The sequence below is a fragment of the Pristis pectinata genome, chromosome 12, assembly GCF_009764475.1.
Source record: "Pristis pectinata isolate sPriPec2 chromosome 12, sPriPec2.1.pri, whole genome shotgun sequence".
In the NCBI taxonomy this organism is placed as follows: Eukaryota; Metazoa; Chordata; class Chondrichthyes; order Rhinopristiformes; family Pristidae; genus Pristis; species Pristis pectinata.
In genome coordinates, this window is record NC_067416.1 from 39,744,202 (window position 1) to 39,764,044 (window position 19,843).

The following is a 19,843-nucleotide window of genomic DNA, read 5'->3' on the forward strand; positions in this document are numbered from 1 at the left end:
ATGTTGTTAATACAGACTGCAAACAACTGAGGCCTGAGTAATGATCCTTGTGGCATTCCACTAGTAACAGGCAACCTTACAGTGAACATGTTTTCCTATTCCTTGTTTCTGTCTTTGAACCATTCCTAATGTAGTACCCCAACAGTGAATCCTCATTTTGTGTAATAATCTTTCACGACACCTTATTAATGAAAATGCACTGATACTACATCCACTTATCTATTTTCCTTTCACAATTCTTTTGATTGCATTATCAAAAAATTCAGATATGACAAACACCACTGAAAGCAAGGTGTTTCTACCTGATATCAAGATTTTCCAAGTGCCTTATTAAACTTCCTCCATGATGGATTCCAACAATTTCCCAACAACCGATATCAGGCTAACTTACCTGTCGTTCCCCGTTTTGCCCTCCCTTCTTTCATGAACTCCAGACACATCCTTGATCCCAAATCGTAAATATGACTCATTTCCATTCTGGTTTTGTACATTCTGAGGTGGGAAATGAGACCAGTGTGGAAATCACTGACTCTTGCACAGAAAGGACAGATGGTGGCTTTTGAGGTAGGCAGTTGAGTAGTTTGAGGTGACAATCTCCTTCTATTGCTTATGCAGGGACTCTCTGTGCTGCCATTTTATGGCATCAAGATTCTTAGTACCCATCCCAAATGCTCCTTCCCTACTTTGAGTGGTTATGTGTTGGGACATTCCCTGGAGTCAGTGGGGATGTACAGCTGGTAATCTCTTTCCAAGACAGAGCTCGGAACAGAAGTTTGTTTCAGGAGTCTTATGTCAGGCATGTGAATGATATGGCTTGGCCAACATAGCCAAACGTGTGTAAGTGGAGTCTCAAGTACCAGAGAATGTAGGTTCACTTATCCTTCCAGAAAACTGAAGGTTTTGCAAAGATAGTTTGGTGATATTTTTCCAATGCTTTGAGATGCTATAAGTAGTCCTACAAACCTTCCAATTCACTGTGATCATTCCATAGTCTAAGGAATTCTTGAAGGTCAATGTACCCACTTTTACTAGAACCTTCTTTTTTGGAGTATAAGAATACTGGCCATTAGGTCCAAGTGATTTTTCTGCTTAATTTCTTCAGCAGTAAAGAGGTGGATAATAAAAGAGTTCTAAAGGTTATGGAGCACATGTGGAGAGATGAAATTTAATACTGAGATGTGATGTATTTTGTTAGAAGAATGAGGAAAGGCAACATAAAATAAACTGCAAAATTTTAAAGGAACTGCAGAAGTAGAAATGCATCAATATTTGAACTGGCTAAAACAAGTTGAGTACATTCTTAAAAAACATGGGACCTTTAGTTTTATCGATAAAGTACAAAAACAAGAAAATGCCAAAAACTATAAAATACTGGATAGAATTCAGCCAGAGTACAGTGGTTAATTTTGGGCACCGCACTTTACTAAGAATGTTAAGCTCTTGGAGATGAATCACAGGGGTTTTTTGGAATTAACTCAGTTACGTCAAGGAGCTGGAATTGATCTTAGAATGGAGATCAATAGCAGATTTTATAGAAATATACAAGTCATTTTGATAAAATAAAGAAAACTGTTTAATAGCAAAAGGGTCACTAACCAGAGGATACATATTTAAATGACTGGCTAAGAACCACAGAAAATACTGGAGATTTTTTTTCCTGTCTCCCTATTTATGTGTACAGTAAATTGGTGGAATTTGAAAAGGGTGGCAATGTTCAAGAATAATTGAAAATTATTGAAATACTCAGATGAAAAGAAATAGAGGAATAAGATTAAATGGATAGCTTACCAAAGAATCAGAACTACTAGAAGAGGCCAAATTTTATGCAACATCATTCAGTATCTACGATGTAAAGTGGAATTACCTGTGCCACACGTAATGTGCTTCCTATAGGAGGGTTAGTCAGTGAATTCTATTTGTCAAAATTGTTGTAACTCAAATGCATGCACAGTAGATACTTATAAAGAAAAAAATGAAGTACAATTCCAGTGAAAAAACAACTATTATTCACATTTATGAAGTGGAAATGAGCGGTTCTGCTGTCTCCAAGACCTGAAACTAACATGCATTCCGTAGACCTATTAATCATCTGTTTATACATCCTTGCAACATAGCTGAGGCAATAAAAATGAAATGGTTAAATTATGTGAAATTATAAACTAAGAATTCAATGAACAACACAACAATAATTTAGAATTCATTGATATCACTTCTCATCAACTCTTCCTCTTCCAAAACGTTTTTCTACAAAGCCTTAATTGGAACTGGCCAGTAAAATATCCAGAAAAGTCCATACCTGTAGTTTATCCTCATAGTTTATCTCATCTTTTGACTGGTGTCTTAGCTCATGTGTCAGATGGAAAGACTGTGCTACGTGCTCGGGTGACACAAAGTCTTCAGAAATTTGAATGCAACTATAAATACTCTGCATCTGTAAAGCAATAAACAGACCACTTTTCAATGAATCTACCATACATAATTAGCCAAAACAAATTACTTTTTAGTAGAAGAACAATTAAAGCAATGATTCTGATTTTTAAGAATAACACCTCAAAGAATTTAGAAATATGCATTGTGCACTGATTTTGGAAGCAGACAACTGCAATTAAAATATAACTGAAGCTTACAGTCTGAATGAGAAACTTGTATAAAGTTCATTCCTGGAACTGCTAGGTTTTGCCTTTTATCTTTATATGAAACCAGGATATAGAATCATACTGCACAGAAACAGGCCCTTTCAGCCAACCTGATCCATGCTGACAAGTGATGCCTACCTACGCTAACCCCATTTGCCTGCATTAGGCCTGTCCTGTCCAAGTAGCCACCCAAATGCCTACTAAACATTGTAATTGTATCTGTCTCTACCACCTCTTCCAGCAGCTCATTCCAGATAACCACCACTCCCTGTGTGAAAAACTTACCCCTCAGATTCCTTTAAATTTCTCCCCTTTCATCTTATACCTGTGCCCTCTCGTTCTTGACTACCCTGTCCTGGGAAAAAGACTATCTATCCTACCGATGTCCCTCATAAGTTTATGAACCTCTAAGGTCATCCCTCAGCCTTCTACATTCCAGTGAGAATAAACCCAGCCTGTCCAATCTCTCATAACTACAGCCCTCCATCCAGGCAACATCCTGGTGCATCTCTCTATTGCTACCACATCCTTCTTGTAGTACGGCAACCAGAACTGTACACAATACTCCAAGTGCAGTCTAATCAATGTTTTGTACTGCTGCAACATTACATCCCAACTCTTATACTCTATGCCTTGGCCTACGAAGGCAAGCATACCAAGTGTCTTCTTTGCTACCCTGCCTATCTATGTCACCACTTTCAGTGAACTATGAACTTAGACCAAAAGGTAGTCAAATTCTTTGATTCTATATCCTGATTTCTTTGTCTTCCTTCACATGAAGATAGAACACTAAACACAACAGTTCCAGGAGCAATGCTCTCAAGGTCCCTGACACTTACTCGATATGTCCTACTAGAATTTGACTTTCCAAGGTGCATTACCTCGCACTTGTGTAGATTAAATTCCACCTGCCACTGCTCTGCTCAGCCTTCTAGTCAATCCATGGCCCCACTGCACCCTTAGGTAAATTTCTTTGCTATCTATGACTCCACCAATTTTTGTGTTTGAAAACTTACTAATCACACTACCTACATTCTCATCCATTTATATATAATACTACAAACAACAAAGGTCCAGACACCGATCCCAGTCAGAAAAGCACCCACCCACCACTACCCTCTGGCTCCTATCACCAAGTATGTATCAAGATTTACCGGCAGAGAATGTCCTGAATTACCTGACGCAGTGTCCCAGCTGGTATTAAGAATGTATCACCCAAGAACTGCAAGATGGACCTGCACTGTATTCCGCATTCTTCATAGAGCCTCTGGCGTAGTTTCTTGTCCAGGTAACAGATCTGATCATGGAGTGGATCGTGTTCAGAAGATTCTTGACCCAATTCCTCATTAACCTTTTTGAAAAAGTAAAACAATAATGTTTCAATCACCATTGATAAACTCAGTCTATCAAATAACATAATATGATAAGCAATTTTTTCCAAGCACGGCCCAATTTCAAAAATTTACATTATTTAACAATGTTTAGAAAGCATAAAATCAAAGTAAATACAACTTCTCAGAGGATATATAGCAAGTTGTCTTGTTTTAATTAAATCCATTAGATTTTAAAAACTCCATCAGTATCAAACAATGCAGTTCAAGTTAACGAGTTAAATTTCTCAGTTTCCCCTGATAAAGTGGTTCAGCTTTGGGATCTGCTATATCAATAAAATCAGAAACAAACCAAGGCAAACTTGTCCTATCTAAGCAACCCTAAAATGCATTTCATTTCCTAAACATCTGACATTACTGATATTTTGTTTCTTTACTACTATAGTTTAATGGTTGCACTTAAATTTTAAATTTCCCACCACATATGACTGCACCTTTCCTGAAGTCTTACATTCAATGAAAGCATACCTTTTGCAGGAACTCCTTTATTTTGTTTGTATCTTTGGCTGAAAAGATATGCCACAAAGCACCTGGAGTCTCATCACTGTTCTTCAATCTATTCTTTGTGCTTTCATCAATTTCTTCTTCAGTTTTTTTCAAGATAGCTAGAAAAACATGATATGGGAATTTTAGTTAATATCATACGGTATTGGCTCTTTGATTTAAACGTTAAGCATATTGTACTCTAAACTGACTTTCCAAACAAACAATAACTAGCTATTAAAATGTTTGTAAGGATCTAACAAGGAATTTCATCTAGCACACATATCCTTGCTCTCATCCTTTATGAAAAAAACTAACCAATGATATGGGAAAATATTTCTTCAGGCACAGGTCATTTTAGAGAAAGTGTGTAATTTTGAAATTCTCTGCTTTTTTTTTACTGTGATGTTATGGGTAAATCTTCTCCTGTAAACTGTGATAATGTAGGCCTAGACCACAGTAATAATGGTGAGCTAATTCACTGATATTACAAGGCAAATGTGACAGCTATTTGCATGTGAACAATTATATGTGGAACTTGCTTGTGGAGGTGTCTTTTCTTTCACATGTGCTGTTGCAGTCCTCAGCAAAAGATTAGTCATTAAAATAATTGCAACAATGTGAATTGCTGTGCTGGCTGCATTAAAAGTGACAAATAAATTTAGGAGATTGAAGAATGAAGTGAGCTTTAAAATAACATGATAATTACTGTTTAACAATCAGCCTGTGAAAAATTAATATTACAAATGTGGATTCTCATTTCCCCATGAAGTGGAAATGAGCTGTTCCCCTATCTCCAAGATCCTGAAACTAACATACAGTGGTGGAAATTTACTTTTTTTTAAAAAACAAGCTTTTCCTTTGTCTCTTACCTTTTCTTTATTCTCATTGTTTTCCCAAACATTATTTGGCTTAGGTACATATAATTTAAATATAAACTTCTATTTCCTAATTTTGAACTCTGTTTATTTGCGAAGATTCTTCAGTCCAATTGGACAATTTTTTTTTTATTATTTGGTCACACAGGCAATACGGGATGGAGCAAGTGTGCACTCTAAAAAAAATCAGTCAAACCTTTGTGGTAAGCCATGCTATCCTTTTGCTGATGTAAGCAAAATCTAGGACATGTATCCTTACAGGAAAATACTACAAGATTACTTACCACCTACAAAGTTTTGCAGGCTGAGCTATCTTAAGCAGAAGAGGAGCAGGGAGGAGGTTTGGTTTTAGGCAGATGATCGGGTGTGTGGGAACTACAGTATTAATTATTTAGGTTTTCTGCCAAGACTGCCAGTTTGGTTTTCTCTTGTACTGCATAGTCACTACAATAATTTAGATTTCAAGCTGTATCAGGAGTAGCCCAATGAAAACTGAAGTATGGGAGTATTCCAATCTATAAATCAAAAGGTCTGAAGACCATTGGACTTCAAAGTCAACATTCACTTTGGAGCTGTAAACTACAGGGTGAAGCTCATGGCACATCTGTATTGCTACTTGAAGGCCACTTGGCACATGCAGTAAAGTCAAATTGCTTAAAAGGTTCACTTGTCCAAAATTCTATCATACATACAAGAACAACTCTCTGGTTCCAACCCTTGTAGGATGGAGCTCTTTAACACTTCAGAGAGAAGAAAATCTGAGGTATCCACCTTCCACCATGCAAGTGCCATATTTAAACTTCCACTGTTACTGATTGCCCCTACCCCCTTCATGGCCAATCCTGAGGCATCACTAACCATTCCCCTCAACCCCAATTCATCTGTATAGGCAAACCCACACCAAGATCATCTGCCTCACTCAACCAAGGCCATCTACCTGACCACACACCTTCGTTCATTTGCCCAATCCCACCTCCCAATGTGCATTCTCTTTGATTCCAAAACAATCAAGTTAGTAATATCCAAATACGTAACTTTGAAGCTCAGGTAATACCTTCAATTTTCTTGAATGTAATTGTTGAAGAGCAGTTTCCAGTAGTTCAAAAGAATTGAAGATTATCCCTCAACAACTACATTCAAGGTTATTGCATTGAAGGTATTTCTTAGAATTGCAGTGAGAACTGATCAAGTTGCCATACATCTGAAGGAGCAGGACAAAATCTTCTGTTTTAAACATTGTTCGTTCCATCACCATTTTATCTGCTTTTAAAAGCCATTTTGGCATGCACTTTCTCTGCCTCCACTCGCCATCACTCCTTAGTTTGTAAGTGAAAGAATTGTGTTGCTCCTGAAAGTACATGCATTTCCTAGTAATAAAATAACCACCTTTTTCCCTATAACATTGTGATTAGTTGGATGAGTTAGGAAATTAGAAGATTTTGGGTGGAGTAGGGTTGTCAGAAGATGGTTGAAATGCACGAGGGTGGGAGGGTGATGTGGGTGGATGACTGGCTGTTTCTTGTTCTCTTCAAGTGTATTGTCTCATGCTTCTCTGGATTTCCCCACCTGACACTGATACCTTGCAGCCTATAACTTTCTGAAAAAATAGAGGTACTCTTATCTTCCCTACTTTAGAAATACCTGTCACCAGGTGATACCTGTCACCAGTTCATTTTAACAACTGTAGTTTGAAAACCAGTGTGTAAATTATATCCTAAACCTCTGTGGGAAGCATGGTAAAGAAAATTAACCCATATTTGTCTGTGGATACCAACATTTCCATTATAAAATCTTGGTTCACATTTACAGGGGAAATGGATCAAGTAAGTTTGTGCTGTCATGCTTTCTACTGGCTATGAGCTGTGGTCGGAGTGTAAAATGACAGTACAACAATTTCCGTATACAGAGCGGTTAATAACAAGGAGGTATAGATTTAAGTTAATAAGTAAAAGGATTGCCAAGAAATTGAGAAAGACCATTTTCAACCCAAGAATGGTAGGAGCCTGAAATTCAATATCCAAAAGGGGTGGTGGAGGCAAAACCTTCACACTTAAGTAACACCTTGATGTATATTTGATGTACCAAAACCTTCAGGGCTACAGCCTAAGAGCCAAGAAAACTGAATAGTTCTTTTTCAATGAAGGTGCAATGTCTAAATGACGATCTCCTGAAATTTGTGTCTACATTTGACACCTCATCCTGCTTCACCTGGTGAGCAATTTTCAAACCGTGCTGCTGCACGACATCCAATAGTCATTCATATTAATTTGGTCAATTTTGAAATAGCTCCAAAACCTTGACCTACCACTATATGTAACGTAATGCTATACATTTTCTTCACTTGTCATGTGCACAGTAAGTAAACAAAAAACACCAAAGCCATAACTTGCTTGGTGCTGTGAAAAACTGTTCTGGAAAAGGTCTGAACCATTTGTATACTTGGATGATGGGGGAATTTGCTTGTTTTTTCTTTCTTGAGAGGTTTCTTCAAAGATTCAGTGGCCCAGATATTTTATTCAGTATTGGAACCCTTGAGATCCCATGCTCATTCAGACCTGAATGGTGCATTGTTGAAGTCCACAATAAGGAATTCAAGGACTTTAAATCTTTACGTCATTTTAAGTGATAAGGTGTTATTTTGCTGAGTAATTGAATGGACCTTACTTGAGATCTGTCCCGGGTTGTGCGCTCACAGTGTTACTCTTTGAATGGTGGCACAGTGAGATTGTTTTTATAAGAGGCAATGCCACAGTTATCCTGTAAACTACTATTTGCCTCAGACTTTTCACTGAATCTTCCTCCTGCCCTATGATCTACCAAAAATATTTGTTCTCTTCAAAATCTGGTCTCCAGCAAATCCTCAATATTCTTCAGCCCAATATTAGTGCCCAAAACTGCCTAGACTCCCAAATTCACATCATAATTTGCCAGAAAATACAATAAACCAAATGATCAAACTGCCAGTTTGAGAGCAATGTGCTGAAATAGAACACGTTCATTTAACACCGACACATCTAGGACCTGAAAACATGGGAATAGTTCAAAATACAGAAAAAGCTAGAGTTTCATTTTACTAATTAGATTGAAATAAACATAAAACTGAAGTTAATGAAGGACCCAAATAAATGTCTTTAGAATAACATCACTCTTTGCAATCTGTATTTAGTGTATAATCTCATTAATTACATGTACATATGTCAAAGCAATTACTTTATTGCTAAATTGAGATTTAAATTTCAATTTAGTTCTTGAACAGTCAAGTAAAAATAAGATATCTTTATTAGTCACATGTACATTGAAACACAATGAAATGCATCTTTTGCATAGTGTTCTGGGGCCAGCCCTCAAGCGTTGCCACGCTTCCGGCACAAACAGAGCATGCCCACAACTTCCTAACCCATACATCTTTGGGATGTGGGAGGAAACCGGAGCACCCGGAGGAAACCTACGCAGACATGGGGAGAACGTACAAACAGTGGCTTGAATTGAACCCGGGTCGCTAGTGCTGTAATAGTGTCATGCTAACCACTGCACTACCGTGCCTGCTAACTGTTAGCTTCAGGCTAACTGTTGAGAAAATTAATATAATAAAACTCCCAATAATCCAATTCAATCCAATCCAATAATTCAGGCTTATCTTCAGGCTAACTGTTGAGAAAATGAATACAATAAAACTCCAATAATCCTCCAGCTGACCATTTAGAAATTCTAATAGTTTAGCATCTGCTCCCCAGGTAATATTTGCTGTGTTACCTCCTGCCTCACTGGGTCCCCGGCTCCCACAGTCCCTCTCTGACTCACAGGGCCCTGGTTCTTGCATTTCCTTCCAACTAACCGTGGACCCATTACCTAGGCTCTCTTTCAATTGACCTGGGTCCCTTTTCTCATGTTTCCTTTACATTTACTGAGTTCACCGGGAACTTTATTATAACTGTGTAACATCTAAAAAAGTGAACTAAAAATGTTACAGTATTAAGCTTGAATAACAAGCAATAGTCTGCAAAATTTGCTATTCCAGCTCCAAAGTCCCAAGAATGCCAGATTATTGGAATTTTATTGTACGTTGTTGATTCTGACTTGCCCAGCACCATAATGTAATGAGCTAAGTGGACATGGCAATTGCAATAACCTTAATTAAACAAACTTGCCTGTGCCATCGACTTTAATGAGTAGCAAAACTTACAATAACTGGCTTGTTCAACTTTTTGCTGCAAGATATCTAAGCAGCATCACAAACATCCAATTGATCAAATGGTACTTGTAAAGGCACGGGGCACACTGCCATAACATTCTATTAAACGCAAACATTATGTTTTCATTAACTTCAAATCCTAACCCCCCCCACACCCCCCAAGAACCCTTTGTTGGTGGATATCATCGTCCATCAAATTAGTAATAGTCAATATGTCAGTAGAAATAGATGAATTTTTGATCTGATTTAGATTATGGCTTTGTAAAGCACAATTATTTAAACTTCTCTGCTACACAATTTGTTTAAGTTTTCTTACTTTTAACATTGGTGATAAAGTTAGATAGGTAGAAAGACTGAAAACATTGCAGTAATGACTCATTAAAAATCTGTTCACAAACTGATGGTTTGTGAACATTACCTGCTCTGTGATTGTTTCCATTCCCTTTTGGTACTCCAACATAGACAAGGACATTGACTACATCAGCAACATCTAGATGGAGGTTAGTAGTTCCATGTTCTTTAACTGTGGTCTGTCCTGCAAACAATGCAATCACTTACATATTAGACCTTCTGGATCAAAAGAAAGTTGTTTTGAATACTGCATAATGCTTCCTGCTTACCATAAACACCATATAGTTTTGGACCCAAATCTGGTTGCACAAAGAAATTTGGTAGCCGGGATGCCAGATTTAGATTTCCTTCAGGATTACAATACTGCGGCAGTGGTAAATTTTTCATAAAGTCATCATACCTAAAAGGGAGGGAAAAATAGTTTATATATCCCATATATGTAAGAAAAAAAAACTTTGCAATGACTTAGTATCTCCAAATAGCAGAATACTGAGCTGCATGCATAAACAAAAAGTACACATAATTTCACGACACAGCAACATTGTTTAGGAGTTGGATCACATAATTGAATTGTCTTCTTCAGTACCATCTCAAAAGGGATAAATTCTACCTGCGGTCAATTCCAGGTCAAGTCACACCAATTGTGAAATCTGACCAGGCACTTCCTATCGTGAGTCATGCTTTCTATTCCAAGGTGATTTTAGGAAAACAGGTGATATTTTGGAGCACAGCAAAGAAACCTGACTACACTGTGCTGGGAATGTCTGTCATTGGATACTTAGTCTTAAAAACAGTGCCAACCTGGGAAGCCTGCAAGGTAAATAAAATTTATTATCTTCAACCTTGTACCCTCCCTGCACTCCAAAACTACCTTCAGCTTTCTCCAAGCTCCTGATCTGTGTATATAGTCTTAGCATTTCCCACTTCTTTTGCCAGAACATGCCAGACTCCCTCATCTTACCATACCTACCACCAATCCTGCCAGCTGCCCTCTCCTCCAACTACTGGATTGGTTATGCCCTTCCTCATTCCCAATTGCAGGGCTGAGCTCCACCCATTCCCCTGCAGCAAACTGCAGCAATCCTCCCCAGTACCTGACCAAAAGACAACAGCACCACTTGTGTCACCAAGACAAATTGAGGGACCAACTTCCATTGTTCCTCTAGCCAGTGGATAAGAGGTATGGGAGGTGCACGAGCGCAAAAATATGCAGTGTGATTGAGCGGAATTCTAATACGATGAATAACCACCTGAACTCTCATTGCTCCACCATGTCCATGCCATTCCAGCACATTCTTTAAGGCACACTGGAATTTCGAGGCATTTGTGCTTCTAGAAACAGAGGGATCTGAGGTGTATAGTGAGCACAACAAGAAGGTAGAGCTAAATGGCCATTTCCTTACAAGTTCCCACCGTTTAATTTTGAAAGAAATCAAAGTGCTACATTTCCTTTTGCACATATCTTGAGCAGGATTTGGGTTTATTTATTACTCTTCAAATGTTACCGATTTTATCTTCTCCACTACTGACTCAATTATGAGAGGTAACTAAATCATACGTCTTACAGATACCCTTTTCTGATTTTCAAAACAAAAGATCATAAAATGCTATTGAGAAGAATGCTGTTCTTCCAGGAACTATAAATGCTGCAGACAGACACAAGGAGGAAAACTAAAATGTGCCACTACTACCATATAACAGATAATCATTAAAATTCAGAATGTGTTTCAGCTTTTACCTAGAAGGCATCATGGTTTGAAAATCTTCACCAGAAGGCCAATCATTGAGCTTCAGTAATAAAGACTCCCCATTCTTGGACTTCAATCGCTCTGGATAAGAAATAAAGACTTCTATCACTCTGGACAAAGTATAAAGTACTCAGCTTAGAGAGGATCAAGTGTTCTGGTTATTCAATTAAATTTAAATCATCAAATGAACATTGGAAAAAGGTTCGTGACAGAGTGAGAACAAAAATTACTTCAGAATCAGGTTTATCATCACTGACATACGTCGTGAAATTTAGTGCTTTGCGGCAGCAGTACAGTGCAAGACATAAAAATCACTATGTTACCATAAATAAATAATAAATAAATAAAGAGTGTGAAAGAGTAACGAGGTAGTGTTCATGGACCATTCAGAAATCTGATGGCAGGGGGGAAGAAGCTGTTCCTACAATATTGAGTGCAGGTCTTCAGACTGCTGAAATTCCTCCCAGATGGTAGTAACAAGAAAAGGGCATGTTCTGGATGGTGATGATTTCGCAAATGAAGTCAAGAACAGTTAATTATTATTACAATCATGGCAACCTAGGGTGGTGGAAGCAAATTCATTAGGGGCTTTTAAGAGGGGCTTGGATGGGCACATGAATGAGAGGAAAATAGAGGGATATGAGCATTCTGTAGGTAGGAAGGAATAGCTATGTCAGCGTAGGAAGGAATAGCTATGTCAGCACAACATTGTGGGCCGAAGGGCGTGTTCTGTGCTGTACTGTTCTATTGTTCTATAGAATCATATGCAAATGATACTTACTAGTTATATCTTCAAAACCATCCCAGAAGTCTTGAATTCTTACACTGGATATTATACTGCCATCCTTGCAGTTAACTAAGTCAGCCTTCTGGTCTGCAAATTCTTCATTAAAGCTTTCAGGTTTCCAAATGTTGGAATTTAGTTTTTTGTGCACACCAGACACAACAACAGGCTGCAAGGTAATTTTTTTTTAAACAGTGATGAAAAGGGAAGAAGCAATTTTCAAGGGAATATTTCTAAGTAAACAATAATTGTGGTCTGATTTCAAATGAATTATTTTTAAAAATACTGTATATGGCCAACAATATCTAAATTTTTGGTTATATTACTAATATTTTCAACTAAAACATTATCCTTAAGTCATTTAACAACAATATATCTATAACGATAGCCACAAACCTAATTTCAGTGCTTTGATTTCCTCAATCCTAATTGATACAGACCTGTTCTTGTCTCCAGCATTCTCTGAATATCTTACAATTGCTGGGGTGTCCAGGATCGTGGAGCCACAGTACATTTCCCTCACAAAGCCAAGAATATGGTACTTCAGAATTATTCTTGCTCCTGGAATCTAAATTTAGGTTTTTAATTTCTTTTTGCAAATTTTGGTTTGTTTCTTCTTTCCCATGTGATTTCTCCGACTTAATTGCTGGGATCTTATTTTCCACAACCGATGCAATTATGTCATCCAAGAGATTTGGCATGCTTCTTGTACTTCTGCCAGTCTAACAAGTGACAAAGAGAGTACTGTCAAATGCTCATTAAGTACAAGTCATAGCTTATGTAAAATCTTGTACTAATGAAGAAGCCTACTGTGCTCAAGAACATTTTGTTGCTTATAACCCACTTAGAGTTCAATGATTTGGTTGTGTGTTCTTCTTTGTCTCTATTGCTAACCAACATTGGAGCAAGTACGGGAAAGCACAAAACCAGCTCCATTGAAGAATAAATCAGCACTGAGGTAAGCCACATTATATAACTAGTTCTACTATTCATTCATTGTTTGGTAGCATTGTTCAGTTTCAGATCTTTAATATAGAGGACCATAGATAAAATTAGTATTTCTGGAAATAAAATGCAGGCTGTAGCATTATCAATTGATTATCATGCTGTCAGCAACAGTTTTATTATATTTTCACTTGCTTCCTCCTACTGGGGCAGTTGTCCCACATGAAGAAATGTTTACACTACAAAATGACAAACCCTATAAACATCTAAATAATAAAATTCTACTTACAGGTGTCTCTGCAGAAAACACTGGGGCAAAGGCAATACCGGCATCAGTTGAACCTAACCGCAATTTGCCAGCTGTTGTAGTAAGTAAATCCCGCAGAGTTGACCCCTGTTCATTGTTGACACACGTGGTGGCAGTTTTACAATTTTCTGTTTTGTCCATTTGGTTTAATTCCATCTTCACTGCCTTGGACACATGCAATTCTTTGTTTTCTACAACCAATCCAAAGAAAAAAACATGTTTTGATTTAACATTTTACATGCAAATACAGATTAGTCTTGTACTAATATCACATCACTACAGGATGGAAACAAAAATCATGCAGTAACTTGATTTGCAGAATTATGAAAATAAATCATTAGTAAATTTACAATCAAGAATCCACATAGAACAAAAGAACAATATAAAATAGGATATGAATTTGCTGATTATAAAGGTCTGTTCACAATACCAACAATCTAATACGTTTGATATTGCAGGGTTTTTTTTTAAAATGAGGTTCTGTTACATGCTCAGATTGCTCTGCTTTTCAATATGCCCATTTATAGTACAATAGGAGTCTATCTGAAATTACTTAAATATTTATCCCTAAATATTAGCACCTATGAGTTGGAGCAAGATTCCAAATGCAAGATTGTAGGCTTTGCCCATTGAAGAAATGTCATAAAAGACAGTTGGAAGCAGTGGGCAAATCTTTTAGTGCCTTCCATGATGCAATTAGCACTTTATTTTGAAAGTGCAGCCATCAGCATGCTTGCCTTTAAAGGCATTCCAGTACAGTTATATCAATTATCAATAGCAGCTCCAAAAGTTACACAAGTTGAATTTATGGAACAACAGAGAATAGATTATGCTTCAAGGCCAAATTGTGTAAGAAAATAGTGGAACACATTTCTGCTTCAGTATATATCCAAGCTGATGAGAAAAGACTGGACCTAATTCTGGGAAATAACATGAGCAAATGGAGAGCATTCTGAAAAAAGATAGGTGGTGAGTAATTAAAGAAAATTAACTGTGATTAATTAGATGGTAAAAAAAAATCAAATCAGAAATTTCACCTGGCTTAAATCATAAAGTGAACAGTAAGGAAAATGCAATATTCGTTAACTATGCCATCCCTGGGTTACAAACGGGTTCCATTTTTACAGATGTCCATGTTGCATATACATGAAATCACTTGGTACGGTAACCATACTTCCACAGCATTGTAATAAATGGTGTTGGTTTGAAACCAAATAACATGAACATTTACTGTCTTCGCCTGTCTGGTTAAAATGGTACAGAACCAGGATGTCCCACGCTCAATGGCCTTGAAGTAACAGTGGATGCTACATTGTTTAACAGATACCATTGCACAAGTATCAATAGAAGTGATTGTTTGTCAATTTCCAAAGCAACTCTCTTATGTGGCTTCCTACAATGAAACTGGCAGCCTGTTTTCTTAAGAGACAATGGTGTGCTTACTTTGGGCAGGTAAACATTGTTTTCTTCCCTTCTTCTGCCACCAACACCCCGCCCCTTCCCCAAAGACTGGTTCTCGTTTGAATTTAATAATATTTATGGGAGCTCGTTAACGTACTGATGTCCATAAGTCAGGCTTTCGTAACCCAGGGAGGGCCTGTACCCAAGGGAAAACATCCCTCCTTTAAATTGAACGGCGAATGGAAAAAGGTTTGCCTTTATAACATAAAATAATACAATTTAAAACTCCCTTTTTGTTTAAATCCATCTGAGGAATTCAACCTTTTTATCTCTGCAATCTGCTCCATTCCTTCAGATCTCTGCATTACCCCGTTTTGGTTTTTCTGCCTATCTCCAATTTTCTTCATACAAATATAGTAAAACTCCGATAATTGACTATTTCATTGAGCCAGATGGAGAAACAAGGGGGCCCGATCCTGCACTGCCTTTAGACTCACTGGAGTGTGGCTTAATTGTATACCAACTGCAAACTCTACTGTTGCAGTTCATCTGACCTACTCTAATAGCATCTCCCAGAGCTCTGATTTATGTTACCAAGGACAGGACAGAAAAAAATACCCTCACAGGTCCCCTGCTAAGCCACACAAATCCCAGTTTTGAAATGCTTCACTGCTCTTTCATCATCGCTGGATGATGGTTCTGAAACTCCTTTCCAACAGCACTGTGGGAATATTTACTGCAGTGGTTCCATCCACCTTCTCAAAGAAAATGAGAGTAGAGGCCTTACTAACACCCACAGGTATCTCAAACAAACCAACCAAATATTTAAAATATTCAGAGCAAGAAACAAACTGCTGGAGGAACTCAGCAGGTCAGGCAGCATCTATGAAGAGAAAGGAATGGTCGACATTTCAGGTCAAGGTCCTCCATGAGGACTGATGGTCAGTCCTGATGCAGGGTCTCAGCCCAATAGATCCGGTATTCCTTTCCCTCCACAGACATTGTCTGACCTGCTGAGTTCTGCCAGCAGTTTGTTTTTTGCTCCAGATTCCGGCATCTGCAGTCTCTTGTGTCTACATAAAATATTCAGACATTGAAAGAGTGCTATTTAGTAACTTAATAAACATTAGCTTTCTTTAGTAAACCGAGGGTCACAAGGTATCATTCAAATAGCACAAAAGTGTTCTGGTATTGCAGCCAATTTTGCCCCTTAAACCACCCTCATTGGAAATGAATTAGTCATTATTCCTGGCACTACTGCTGACACAAAATATTTATTGTATTGCTCAACATGAAACACGCTGCAAAACTCATTATTAATTCATTCGACATAAATCAGTTTGAATGAAATTTGAGGGAGATGATAAGGCACTATATATTTACTTGTCTGAACAGTGAATTCAAGAATTTCCAATCATAATCATTGTTCCTATTTCATCATATGGCACAAAGTGGTAGTGATTATATTGTTGCCATTTAAGAAAAGATATCTTTTAGTCACATGTATTTCACTGTGTTTCGATGTACATCTTTTGCATAGGGTGTTCTGGGGAAGCCCGCAAGCGTCACCACGCTTCCAGTGCCAACACTGCATGCCAACAACTTCCTAACCCATATGTCTTTGGAATGTGGGAGAAACTGGAGCACCCGGAGGAAACCCACGCAGACAAGGGGAGAACATACAAACTCCTTACAGACAGCGGCCGGAATCGAACCCAGATCGCTGGTGCTGTAATAGTGCGATGCTAACCACTACACTACCGTGTCTGCCCTACATCCATTTTGCTTCACTGCAACCTATATCACACCTTTTTTATTGCACCATCAAACCTTTTGTTATTCTAACACTCATGCCTTTCAACCAAAGTTTCTTTTTTCAACATACAAGATGCTGGACAAACTCAACGGGTCAGGCAGCATCTACAAAGGGAAGTGGACCAGTCGACGCTTCAATTCGATAACCTTCATCCAGATTTCTGCCGTCTCTTGCGTGTCCAAAACTTTCTATTTTATTTATTCTGTCCCTTTCTCTGGCTTTGTGTTTAATTAAAACTTTCAAGCCCTCAACATTTACCAACAGAAGATCAGAAGGCTGAGAAGTCAACCCTTTATTATCACCGATTCTACCTAACCAATTCTAGCAATTTGCCATTTCATCAATCTCATTTTTTGTTATAACTGAAATTTCCTCAAGCAGAAAGCACTTCCTGTAATTGCACATACTGCTATCATGTAAAAAAGTATTTGGACTTCAGCTGGGGGAAAAAGTGTCAACTTATGGCTAATAGGAATTGGTAGCATACACTTGGATATTTAATATGAATAGCATTGCTCAGAATTCTTATGCACAAAGACAATATTGAGTGGACAGTCAGAGACCTTTTCCCCAGAGTGACAATGGCTAACACGATGGGACATAATTTTAAGGTGATTGAAAGAAGGTACAAGGGGATGTCAGGGTTAAGTTTTTTTTTAAAACAGTGGTGGGTGCGTGGAACACACTGGCGGCAGAGGTTGTGGGGGCAAATACAGTAGGGACATTTAAGAGACTCTTAGACAGACACATGAATGATAGAGAAATAGGGGGCTATGTGGGAGGGAAGGGTTAGATAGATATTAGAGCAGGATAAAATGTCGGCACAACATTGTGGACCAAAGAGCCTGCATTGTGCTGTAGCGTTCTATCTCTTATGTTCTATGAAATCTAGGGTTAGGGACAGTTGGAAATTGAACTTGCAGTGGTACTCTAACTGTGAACTCTCCAGTTAAGACTAAAGTTGTTAAAGGATCCAGCCAACTTTTGATCATTACTGTATTCCTGGATTTTTCTTTGTATCTACCTTTCTTTTCCACTAGATATGCCAAATCAATGAAGGAAGAATCAAATGGTGCCAACTTACTGTCTGCAATGATGTTTCTCCTTGGGCTGTTTGAACCACCATTAGTCTCAGAGTTCTCCACTGTAGAATGTTGCTTAGCCACTGAGTTGATGGCATTGCGATTTAGGACACACTGCAGAATCGGGCAATAGAAATGACAGAAAATACATTAGAAACTAGTCAAGGCGTTTATCATGAGGGAACATTGATTCTTTAGATTATAGCCTTTGTCATCAATAATTCAAACGGCTCTAAATTCGATTCAATATTCAACCCTCAAGCTGAGAAGCAATTCCCAGTAGCAACGTCTTCTGCTCAGTGCCAGGCAGTGTCTCTTTTTATCTAACTGTCTCAGTCCAAGAGAGCAATCAAAAGATGATGTAAGCTAGGGCAGTGGTATACTCCTCCTGTGTCCCTGATGGCTACACCTGCAGGAAGTGTATCCAGCTGCAGCTCTTGGCAGACCACTAAGAACAGTTGGAGCTGTGGATGGCCTCCTTGGGGAGAAAAGCAGCAACAGCCCCAGTTCATGGCACCATGGTGGGCACTGCTGTACAGAAGGTGTGGGGGGAGGGGGTAAGAAGAGATTAGGAGAACGACAGGGATAAATAATAAAGGTCTTAATTTGGGGTAAGGCCAATTTCATTAACATAAGGGAGATCCTGGTAAAGGTAGACAAATCTACATCTACACAGTAGGAAGCATTTGAAGGAGAAATAGCAGGAGTTCAAGGCCAACATGTTCCTGTAAGGGTGAAAACCACGGAGAGCAAGTATAGGGAAGCCTGGATGTCAAGGGACATTAAGGGTTGGATAAACATAGAACAGTACAGCACAATACAGGCCCTTCTGCCCACAATGTTGTGCCAACCTTTAAACCTCGCCTAAGACTACCTAACACCTTCCTCCCACATATCCCTCTATTTTAAATTCCTCCATATGCTTATCTAGTCATCTCTTGAATTTGACCAATGTAAATGCCTCCACCACCACCCCAGGCAGCGCATTCCATGCCCCAACCACTTTCTGGGTAAAAAACCTTCCTCTGATTATCTCCCTTGAACTTCCCACCCATTACTTTAAAGCCATGCCCTCTTCTATTGAGCATTGGTGCCCTGGGAAGAGGCGCTGGCTGTTCACTCTACCTATTCCTCTTAATATTTTGTACACCTCTATCATGTCTCCTCTCATCCTCCTTCTCTCCAATGAGTAAAGCCCTAGCTCCCTCAGTCTCTCCTCATAATCCATACTCTCTAAACCAGGCAGCATCCTGGTAAATCTCCTCTGCACCCTTTCCAGTACTTCCACATCCTTCCTATAATGAGGCGAACAGAACTGGACACTGTACTCTAAGTGTGGTCTAACCAGAGATTTATAGAGCTGCATCATTACCTCGCGGCTCGTAAACTCGCTCGCACGACTTATGAATGCTGACATCCTCTAAGCTTTCTGAACTGCCCTATCCATCTGTGAGGCAACATTCAGAGATCTGTGGATATGGACCCCCAGATCCTCCACACTACCCAGAATCCTGCTATTAACTTTGTACTCTGCCTTGGAGTTTGTCCTTCCAAAGTGCACCACCTCACACTTTTCCAGATTGAACTCCATCTGCCACTTCTCAGCCCAGCTCTGCATCCTATCAATGTCCCTCTGCAATCTTCGACAATCCTTCACACTATCCACACCACCAACCTTTGTGTCATCTGCAAACTTGCCAAACCACCCTTCTACCCCCTCATCAAAGTCATTAATAAAAATCACGAAAAGCAGAGGTCACAGACCGATCCTTGTGGGACACCGCTAGTCACAGCCTTCCATTCTGAATGCACTCCCTCCACCACAACCC

General features: G+C 38.7%; 1 protein-coding gene across 4 annotated transcripts in view; it reads right to left on the reverse strand.

The window, feature by feature from the left end:
- The window catches only part of jmjd1cb (jumonji domain containing 1Cb), a 204,414-nt gene that overhangs the window by 16,098 nt on the left and 168,473 nt on the right, over positions 1-19,843 (reverse strand). For all 4 annotated transcript variants that reach the window (XR_007957276.1, XR_007957277.1, XR_007957278.1 and 1 more), the window contains 10 exons: positions 18,017-18,128; positions 13,698-13,906; positions 12,904-13,185; positions 12,461-12,632; positions 11,670-11,760; positions 10,201-10,331; positions 9,999-10,115; positions 4,496-4,632; positions 3,814-3,987; positions 2,297-2,431 (listed from right to left, as the gene is read on the reverse strand). Coding sequence is in view for 1 of the 4 variants with exons in the window: in XM_052027380.1 (XP_051883340.1) it covers positions 2,297-2,431; positions 3,814-3,987; positions 4,496-4,632; positions 9,999-10,115; positions 10,201-10,331; positions 11,670-11,760; positions 12,461-12,632; positions 12,904-13,185; positions 13,698-13,906; positions 18,017-18,128 (1,560 nt within the window). In the remaining 3 variants the exon portion in view is untranslated. The remainder of the gene's footprint in view (positions 1-2,296; positions 2,432-3,813; positions 3,988-4,495; positions 4,633-9,998; positions 10,116-10,200; positions 10,332-11,669; positions 11,761-12,460; positions 12,633-12,903; positions 13,186-13,697; positions 13,907-18,016; positions 18,129-19,843) is intronic.